This window comes from Triplophysa rosa, linkage group LG1, assembly GCF_024868665.1.
Source record: "Triplophysa rosa linkage group LG1, Trosa_1v2, whole genome shotgun sequence".
NCBI lineage: Eukaryota > Metazoa > Chordata > Actinopteri > Cypriniformes > Nemacheilidae > Triplophysa > Triplophysa rosa.
Window position 1 is genome coordinate 9909542 of NC_079890.1, and position 10921 is coordinate 9920462.

Consider the following 10921-nt stretch of genomic DNA (forward strand, 5'->3'; position numbering starts at 1 on the left):
AATGTGCATTGTTCCAAAGCAGCTTTACAGGAGCAAATAAGAAAAACACAGAAAGGTAAAACACAGCACAGTGCATGGTGTTTATAGACCAAGCAAGATCATTATAATAAATAATATCTAATAAATAAATGAATAAATAAATAAATAAATGCAGTCTCCCGGTGAGCAAGCCAACACTGCACTGCTCTGCTGTGGCGAGGAACCCAAACTCCAATGCTGAATAATGGAGAAAAAAAAACCTCGGGAGAAACCAGGCTCAGCCGGGAGGGCCAGATCTCCTCTGACGTGTCATGGCTGCACTCAGTGACCCCGACCAAAGCCACCGAGCAACGTCCACGAAGAACAGGGAGAGCCCACGAGCCGCGACCCAGGAAGCCCCACCCGCCGAAACCGTGCAGGTCCAACCCGGTCTCATTCCGCGATCAACAACAGACAACAGAGGAACAACCAGGGAAAAGTAGTAATGGCATAATTAACTTTATTCCTCTGTTGTCCGACATCGACCACAAAACAAGACCAACCAGACCAGATCCACACAGTCCCAACAAATGAAACGCCCCGAACCACAACCAACAAGCCCCCCCACTCCCCACAACACCCACCCAGCTACCTCCAATCAAAGTCACTGAGTGCAGCCATAACTTCAAACTGCTGTCGTGTGATGTAAGTTTAGCATTAAATACCAAGTATTGTAAATTTAGCATTTATGTGACAGGTAGTCCGTCTTTGCTCTCGGTGGGGATGGAATTGTCTGAGCTGGGCCGGCCAGATGGTCGCCTTTTTCTTGGGTGGTGATGGAATTGCCTTGGATGGAGCTGGATGGTCAGTCAGTCCGCAGGCTCTCGCAGGAGGATGGCACGGGATTTTCGATGTAGCTGGCGTAATCTCTAGTTGTGGATGGGCATATGACGTTCATCTGGGCTGGCGGAATCTCTCCTACCTCGGGATGGGCATCCCGAGGCGAGGGCAGAAACAGAAAGAGAATAATTAGCGTAGCTGCTGTTCATTAGCTATGTATTAGTGAATGCTTGGCTGAAAAGATGTGTCTTTAATCTAGATTTAAATTGGGAGAGTGTGTCTGACCCTCGAATAGTATCGGGGAGGCTATTCCAGAGTTTAGGTGCTACGTATGAGAAAGCTCTACCCCCTTTGGTGGATTTAGTTATTCTAGGTGTTATCAAAAGTCTGGAGTTTTGAGATCTTAGAGAGCGTGATGGGTTGTAGTGTGGTAGAAGCTCTGTTATGTAGGTAGGGGCTAAACCGTTTAAGGCTTTATAAGTAATTAAAAGAACTTTAAAGTCAATACGATACTTAATGGGTAACCAGTGAAGGGTTGATAACATTGGGGTTATGTGATCGTATTTTCTGGACCTGGTTAGAACTCTGGCAGCTGCATTCTGAACTAACTGTAGTTTGTTTATTGATGATGCAGGACAACCACTAAGCAGTGCATTACAGTATCAAGTCTTGAGGTCACAAATGCATGAATAGAGCTTCTCTGCATCAGCCACACATAAAATATTTCGCAATTTGGCAACATTTCTAAGGTGGAAGAAGGCTGTTTTTGTGACATTTGAGATGTGATTTTTAAATGACAGGTTGCTGTCTAATATAACGCCAAGGTCTTTAACTGTATTTGTTGGAGTAACAGTGCAGCCTTCAATTTGCAGGTCATAATCCGAAATATTCTGCTCACGTGTCTTTGGTCCGATAAGTAATATTTCTGTTTTATTAGAATTTAAAAGAAGGAAATTACAAGTCATCCAATGCTTTATATCGTCGATGCACTCTGCCAATTTGGATAGTTGGAAGGAATCATCTGGTCTTGATGAGATATATAGCTGAGTATCATCTGCATAACAGTGGAAGCTAATTCCATGTTTTCTAATAATGTTTCCAAGGGGCAGCATGTATATGGAGAATAGCAAGGGTCCTAAAACCGATCCCTGAGGTAATCCATAATTTACTTGCGTTAGATTTGATGATTCCCCATTTAAATGGACAAATTGATGTCTGTCTGATAAGTAAGATCTGAACCATTGTAGTGCCTGTCCCTGAATACCGGTATAATTGTGTAAGCGATCTAGAAGTATTTTATGGTCTACAGTATCGAACGCAGCACTAAGGTCAAGCAGGACTAGGAGTGAGATGTTACCTTTATCTGATGCTATAAGCAGGTCGTTTGTAATTTTAACGAGCGCAGTTTCAGTACTATGATGCGGTCTAAAGCCTGACTGGAATTTTTCGTGTATGTCATTATTTTGTAAGAAAGAGCACAACTGAGTGGACACTACTTTTTCTAGTATTTTAGACAGGTAAGGGAGATTTGAAATCGGTCTATAGTTTCCTAGTTCATTGGGGTCTAAGTTTGGTTTCTTGATAAGAGGCTTAATGACGGCCAGTTTAAAGGCTCCTGGGACATGGCCTAGATTAATTGACGAGTTGATAATGTTATAAATGGGCTCAATTGCAACGGGTAATAACTCTTTTAATAATTTAGTTGGTATGGGGTCTAATAAGCAAGTTGTAGGTTTAGATGTTGCAATAAGTTTAATTAAATCTTCCTGTTTTATAGGTGAAAAACACTGTAGCCTTTCTTTTGGGGCGATGGTTGGTACTAATTTATAGGACAGACTTGGAGGTTGAGTTTTTACTATTTTGTCTCGTATGTTTTCGATTTTCTCTGTAAAAAATTCATGAAATCATTGCTACCAAGGTGCGGCGGAATACCCAGGTCAGGTGAAGTCTGTTTATTTGTTAGTTTAGCAACTGTACTAAATAAAAACCTTGGATTGTTTTTGTTAGTTTCTATGAGGTTACGGAGGTGCTCAGCCTTTGCTGCTTTTAGTGCCTTTTTATAACAGTTTGCACTCTCTTTCCACGCAATTTTAAAGACCTCTAATTGGGTTTGTTTCCATTTGCGCTCCAGTTTACGTGTTTCTCTTTTAAGGGCGCGAGTGGTGCTATTGTACCATGGTGCTGCGTTTTTCTCATTAATCTTTTTTGACTTCATAGGTGCGACAGCTTCTAATGTATTAGAGAAAATAGTGCCCAATTTGCTGGTCATGTCATCGAGCGATTCTATATTTATTGGTATGGTTATTAAAGGAGTCAGATCTGGCAAGCTCTTTGCGAAACTATCTTTAGTAGTCGAGGTAATTGTTCTACCCTGTCGATAACGAGTTAAACGGCTGATTTCTGCAGTGCGCAGTGTACATGTTATAAGATAGTGATCAGTGACATCGTCGCTTTGAGGTATAATATCTATATTGGTTAGATCGGCTCCGTGAGATATAATCAAGTCTAGTGTATGATTAAATCGATGAGTGGGTCCATTGATGTGTTGTGTTACTCCAAAAGAGTGTAATAGCTCTGTAAACGCCACTGCTAATGCATCGTTAGCACTATCTACGTGGATATTAAAGTCTCCGACAATTAGTACTTTATCAACGTTAACCAATAGGTCCGATAGGAAGTCCGCAAACTCTTTCAGAAAATCAGTGTAGGGACCAGGGGGTCTATACACTGTAGCCAACGTACAAGAAAGCAATGGTTTTTTACTGTCAATTGGAACAATTATGTTCAACGCAAGCACTTCAAATGATTTAAATTTATGCTCCGTTCTCTGAGTTACAGTAAGAAAGTCTCTAAAGATTGTTGCGACACCGCCACCTCGACCAACCGGACGTGGCTCATGCATATAACAGTAGCTTGGTGGTGTACACTCATTTAGACCGTAATAATCATTTGGTTTAAGCCAGGTTTCGGTAAGGCAAAGTATATCAAAACTGTTGTCTGTGATCATTTCATTTACAATAACTGCTTTTGAATTTAGTGATCTAATATTTAGTAGGCCGAACTTTATGAGTTTGTTTTGGTCGTTTATTACATTGTCCTCAGGTTTAATCACGATTAGATTTTTTCTCTGAGATTTGGCTATTTTGTTATTTTGTAGTATTATTCGGGGGACAGACACAGTCTCTATGCATTTGGAAGCAGTAACATTTCTAACAGATGAGTGGGAGGAACACAGACTATGGTTGAAGTTTTGACTTACCGCTGGGAGACGTAGTCAAGCGGTGCGTAGCGTCTTTGAGATGTTGTCAGACAGAAGAACCGCTCCGATGCTGCTGGGGTGCAGGCCGTCAGGGCGGAAGAGCCTAGGTCGCTCCCAGAACAGATCAAAATTATCAACAAAGAGCAGCTTCTGTTCAATACACCATGACATCAACCATTTATTTAGAGCAAATAGTCTACTGAACTTTTCATTCCCTCGTCGGTAGGTAGGAAGCGGCCCTGATACGATGATCCTCGCCGTGGGCGATGCGTTGCGTACCGTCTCGATCAGACTCCTGAAGTCCCTCTTCAGGATCTCCGACTGCCTCATCCTGACGTCATTCACCCCCGCGTGCAGCACGACAGCTCCGACGTTAGCATCGTCCTTCAGGATCGCAGGTACCTGCGCAGAGACATCAAGAACACGGGCGCCAGGAAAACAATGAGTGCGCACCTTACCTTTAGTGGAGGAAGCGCGTACGTTCCGGACGATTGAGTCTCCGATGACCACAGCGTTGCATTCCGTCTCGCAGAGGGCGGCAAAGCGGTTCCTGGTCGGGATCTCGAAGACCGGTGGCGGCGGTTGGGTCATCGCTCCAGTCCTGGCTCGCGCCTTTCGCCGTGGGTGTGCCGGTGCAGGAGTGAAGTTCATTTGGGCTGACCGTGTTCTCGAAGCCTGGGCTCTGTGCAGAGAAACACGCGGAGTAGAAGTGGAAGGAGTATTAAAATCGCGATGAAAACTTACCGCGGATTTGCGAGCGTCGGCTCTGGATGTTTCCAGCGCCGTTTTTCGTTCTCGCAGCCGTGACTGCTTCTCTAGTAGATCCTGGATCTGCTTCTCCACAGCCTCCAGTTCCGACTGAAGTGCGATCGTTTCCTCATCTGCACACAGAGGTACAGACACATCTGAAACATTAGCCATCAGTGATTTAATAATGAGAACAGTGTGTTAAGCAGTAAGCAGGCAGGCTGGGAATGCTAACAGCCTGAGGCTAATAGCGAGTGATCCGATAAAAATAAATTATCTGTGCGTTTAAATACGATTTTGGTATGGGATATATTTAAGGATATGTTTTACCCTCAGAGGATAACAATTTAAAACACAAGTCTTAAGATATAACAAGAATAAACGATGTATTAAGAATAAATTTGAAAGAGCTCCGACTCAAACCACGCGCTCTCAGCAAACAGGAAGTGACGTCATCTTATTATTATTTTGAATTACATCTTATTATTATTTTGTAATAGTTTATTTGCAAAAACAATTTAAAAATCATGTTTTTTATTGTGCATTCCAAGTAATATTAATCAAACTGCAGTTGGTTTTGTTTTAAGCAATATTAATTCATTAATATTTAATTAAATAATTTAAATGATGTTATTTTAATATGATTAAAATTATATTAATTAGGCAATAATAACTAACAAAACAGACAAAGCTAACAAAAAACACAATAAAACACAATAAAAAATGATTACATCATAAAAACATGATTTAAAAATAAACTCTTTAAAAATCTAGTTAAAGCCACAATATGGAATAATTTTGTTATGAAATATCCAAAAGTCACTTGCACAGTGTGATATATTTCATGTAGTTGTGTACTTACATTATCCCAAATGTTCCCAAGAATGTGCAATGTAGAAACTATGGCAACATGCAAATGCGTAAGTGGTTATACAGGGGATACTTGTAACGACAGGTAAGGGAAGAACCCAAGTGCAGGCAGTAGCAATGAAGGGGTTAACAGATTTATTAATACAAATCAATAAACAGAAACAAAACACCCATGAGGGGGTAACGAGGACACGACTAATGTATAAAAGAACTGAAAACAAAACACTTCCCTCGATGGGGCAAAAACAACAGGACAAAATAACTAAAATATGACACGACACAACGTCTAATAACAGGCAGGGTACAAGCACAAGAAAACACTACACAAGGCACGGAGAACACTCACATGGAGAGGTACGGGGCACGAACGGACATGTATACAAACACAACGTAGACTGAACGTAATACACGAGCAACAAGACAATGAAACAAGAGGGCATTTTAAAGGAGAGACAAACGAGGTATAATTACACAGGGCAGGTGGGAAACATTAGACACGGACGGGAAACAATACAGGATATGAGAGGGGCGGGGCCAATGACGAGACACTGGAGAGAACGCATATTATTGTCAAAAGGACAATAATATGTTTCTCTCCACACATAACCAAAGACTTTGCCATGGCTCTGCCTCAGGACCAGGAAGTCCAAGACTAGGTGAGGCAGAACCATGACAGAAGCCCCCCCCTTTATTGAGCACCTCCAGGTGCTCACCAAGGGGTAGACAGATGAGACAAGGCGGACTGGGTGACAGACAAGACAAGGCAATACAGATAAAACAAAACCAGGGGCAGACATGACAAGATAACAACAGGATTGGGGTGGGATAATAAAAATAATAAACATGGGAGGGGGGGTGGGGACAGACAAGGGTTCATGGGAGGAACAGTCTTTGGGGGAATAGTCCTAGTCCCCGGCTGCGCTCGAGGGCGCGGAGTCCTGGGGGACTTAGGGGGAGAGTCATAGGGGGAACCGCCGACTGGAATGTCGGCAGGACAAGGCTGGGCGCCGGCTGGAAGGCCGGCTGCTGCACCGGTTGGAGGACCGACTGGAAGGCCGGCTGCTGCACCGGCTGGAGGACCGCCTGGAAGGCCGGCTGCTGCACCGGCTGGACAGGACTGGACACCGGACTGGATGCCGGACTGGACGCCGGACTGGACGCCGGACTGGACGCCGGCTGGATCACTGGACTGGAGGCCGGCTGGATCACCGGACTGGACGCCGGCTGGATCACCGGACTGGACGCCGGCTGGATCACCGGACCGGATGCCGGCTGGATCACCGGACCGGAGGCCGGCTGGATCACCGGACTGGACACTGGACTGGACGCCGGATGGGAAGGAGCCCGCACTGCCCGCCGCTGCCTCTTCTACTTCAGCCGAGCCACCCGCCTGGAGGTCGGCTGAAGGAAGGATGTAGAAGGCATGGCTGGTTCCGGCTGGGACTCCTCGGAGGTGGACCCCCAGGATGCTCGCCTCCCCCGCTTGCCCACGAGGCTGGTGGACGGTGTAGGAGCTGCCTGTCTTGGGACGGGAGGTGCTGGGCCTCCGATAGTGAGGGTGCCTATCACGCGGTCCTCTGGGACTGACACCAGAGTGGGACGAGAGGAGACCTGATGGCATCTGGGAGAGGAGCCTTTGACTAGCTCCTCTCGGAGCTGCAGCCGTTCCACTAACTGTGGGAACGGCTGGTATACCATCTCCTCCCGCTCCGGAAAGGGTGGAGGATCATCCATCCCCGCCACCAGATAGGCACGGACCAGCACCTCAGGAACGGATGCCTTCCTGGTCTCAACGTCCCAGGCATAGTCCAGCAAGGGGCGCTGGCGCTGGGCAGGGAATGGTCCTCCTCCAGCGTGGGACTGGGAGGCGATTGCCTTCCACCACTCCGCATTGGAGGTGCAAGGCCACCGGGAAATGGTTGCACCATCCATGGCTGCCTACTGGGTTCAGTAGGGGCTTGTGTATTCTGTCACGACAGGTAAGGGAAGAACCCAAGTGCAGGCAGTAGCAATGAAGGGGTTAACAGATTTATTAATACAAAACAATAAACAGAAACAAAACACCCATGAGGGGGTAACGAGGACACGACTAATGTATAAAAGAACTGAAAACAAAACACTTCCCTCGATGTGGCAAAACCAACAGGACAAAATAACTAAAATATGACACGACACAACGTCTAATAACAGGCAGGGTACAAGCACAAGAAAACACTACACAAGGCATGGAGAACACTCACATGGAGAGGTATGGGGCACGAACGGACACGCATACGAGCACAACGAAGACTGAACGTAATACACGAGCAACAAAACAATGAAACAAGAAGGCATTTTAAAGGAGAGACAAACGAGGTATAATTACACAGGGCAGGTGGGAAACATTAGACACGGACGGGAAACAATACAGGAAACGAGAGGGGCGGGGCCAATGATGAGACACACGATTTGTCAAAAGGACAATAATATGTTTCTCTCCACACATAACCAAAGACTTTGCCATGGCTAATGGTTAGAGAGTCGGACTCGTGACCAGAAGGTTGCCGGTTCGATTCCCAGGGCCGGCGGGTAAGGTGCCCTTGAGCAAAGCTGGTGGACGGCGCTGGCGCTGCAGTGGTAGCTGCCCACTGCTCCGGGTGTACGTGTGTTCACGACTTGCTGTGCGTGTGTTCACTACTCTCTGGATGCGTTAAATGCAGAGGTCACATTTCGGGTATGGGTCACTATATCTGACTAATAGGTCACTTTCACTTTCAAATGAGGCAGGCAGGCTTATGGACAAACGAAGAAATAAAACAAGGAATAATATCAGCATGCCGTTTTCTAAATGGAGAGAGCTTTGCGACTAACTTGGACTCGACAGAGACTCCGCTCTCACATGTGTTTTAATAGACAGGTAAACAACATTTTTTTGAGTGTTTTTCAACTGATTTTGATTTCCAAAGCGAAAGTGAAACCATCCTCGAGCTCCGCTGTCAAACAATAACTGCGAGTAATTACATATTCCATCTCCTAAAATGCAATCTCAAGTATGCACGAACTATCATTCCGCTATCATACTGGAAAGCAGTCAAAACATTAAGAGCACTTCTTGTTATTAAACGGTTTACTTTTGTAAGAAACTACGAAAAATAAGTAGTACAGTACAGTACATCTAGCAGTTTTGAAGTTGGTACATGTCTTTAGAAGCATAATTTATTTTTAGACTTATTTGTTGACCAGTTGTGATCTGTGCAAGAAATAGTAAAAGTTCTGAACTATTCTATTGTGTTTTATTGTTCTAGTATAATAATGATAATATTTAAAATATTTACAATAAAAATACATTGAATTTGATATATAAAATATTGAATTTAATAGGTGTCTCTCACATTAAACCACAGCAACATTAAAATAGTGTAGATTAGTGTACAATGTTTAATACAAATAATGTATTCTATTTAGTTTACATTTCATTTATTTAACATATTTAATATTGGGGGCATCCAAGTTATATGACATATTTGAACATTTTTTAAAAAGTAACGCATGTCACGGTCAGGGGAGGGAAGAACCCAATTGCAGGCAGTGGTACTTTACACAAAAACACTTTATTGAATGCAAAACAAAAAGCCCACGATGGGGTGAACAAGAACGGCACAATTACAAAACAGAAACAAAATACTTCCCACGTGGGGGCAAAAACAAGAGAACCAGATACTAAATTAAACTTAACACGATTTGGAATAGAATAAAGTAACATGGAAACAAGACAGGGTATAGTCAAACACGGCTGGGAATAATCCACAACGTTATGGCACGAGGCAAGACTAAACAGAGCATACTAAGCAAAACGAACGAGCACAGGACAGCAAACACAAGGGCATTAAATAAGGGAACTAACAAGGAAGATAATAATGGGCAGGTGTGGGTAATGAGACACAGGCGGGAAGCTAAAAGAGGAAATGAAGGGCGGGGTCAATGACGAGACCAGAGAGAGTGCATGGAATGCCAAAACAAACAATTCCATGTCTCTCTCCAACACTAAACACGTGGGACTGTCATGACCCTGCCAAAAGACTCTAAAATCATGACAAGAAGAGGCAGGACCATGACAACACAATAGTTACATTCCCTGGTAATTAGTTATTTTTATAATGATGTAACTCAGTTACTAACTCAATTTCTATTTGTGAGAAGTAACTAGTAACTATAACTAATTACTTTTTTGAAGTATTGTGCCCAACGTCATAGTAGTCGACTAGATTTTGAGTGTTTACTTGATGTAAATGTCTAATGTCTCCACGGTTTGACAGCCACCTGGAAAGTGCGGCCTGCACAGCTGAGATGATACGGGTGAGAAACCATCCATTAACGCTGCTTGCATTGTCATGAGTTGGGCAAAAAACATACATACGTCCCATTTGCTCATATTTTCTGTCAGCCTCTGGACGACACCTGGATAGTTGCAGGGTTCTCAGAGTGGTTTGAAAGAATTTGTGAAGACTCTAAACCAGTGATTTACAGTCCATTCCTTCAATTCCTGCACATTTTGGATACCTCACGTACCTAGCACATCCAATTCCATGTTAACAATTATCATGTTACCAGAGTGTTGTCGAAGCAAAATAGGTGGAACAAGAAACACCTACGTATTAAGAAAGAAACAAGAAACACTACTCAGTGTAACTCAGACATTTTGGTAATTATTTTTATATTACATTTGGCCATTACATGTTACTAGTGGTGTGAAGTAATAAACTACTCCTGTTTCTAAGGGGGGGTTTTCTGTGCATACTTGAAAAAATGCTTACATGACTTACAGGATCGAACAGACAGTACTAATCCAGAATGCATGTCTGAATGGTTAAACATACTTCAATGTTCTGTCAAAATACCTCTCTATGTGTGGTATCAACTGCAATGTTTAGTATAACAGGCAGAAAAAAGCAAATGTCAAAACATTGGATGTGCGCATTAGGCTTTGCAGTGAAATAAGAGACCACAATTTAATTTGTTTTTATATTAATCAGACAACAAAACTGACAAATAGATTCTACTATAGCAAACATAATTTTTTTGACTGCATTGTCACTTCTACAGTATATGTAGTGTTACCTTTCAAAACTCAGTTCCCTTTCTGTCGGTCTCTCGACGTTGTGTCGAACCGACAGATGGGGTTCGTCCCTGAGAACCAATCGTTTCCGACTACTTAGAAAAGGCCAATGAAAATTGGCAAATGAAATTTGCATGCCGGACTCCGCCCCG

The 10921-nt window shown here is 43.6% G+C and overlaps 1 protein-coding gene across 2 annotated transcripts; it reads right to left on the reverse strand.

Annotated features, from left to right (window-relative positions):
• Window positions 1-1496: 1496 nt before the first annotated feature.
• Window positions 1497-5239, reverse strand: LOC130553098 (uncharacterized). Of its 2 annotated transcripts, none has more exons than XM_057331846.1 (2): window positions 4802-5239; window positions 1497-4739 (listed from the first exon to the last, which is right to left on the reverse strand). In XM_057331846.1, the coding sequence occupies exon 2, from the start codon at window positions 3803-3805 to the stop codon at window positions 2654-2656; it is 1152 nt and encodes a 383-aa protein (XP_057187829.1). In that variant the 5' UTR covers window positions 3806-4739; window positions 4802-5239; the 3' UTR covers window positions 1497-2653. The 2 variants fall into 2 exon arrangements, with proteins under 2 accessions (XP_057187829.1, XP_057187836.1); XM_057331853.1 differs by having other exon boundaries at window positions 4802-5149.
• Window positions 5240-10921: the final 5682 nt, after the last annotated feature.

Coding starts and splice junctions, on each gene's coding strand:
- LOC130553098 (XM_057331846.1), bottom strand. CDS start 3,805: ATGATCACAGACAACAGTTTTGATATACTTTGCCTTACCGAAACCTGG.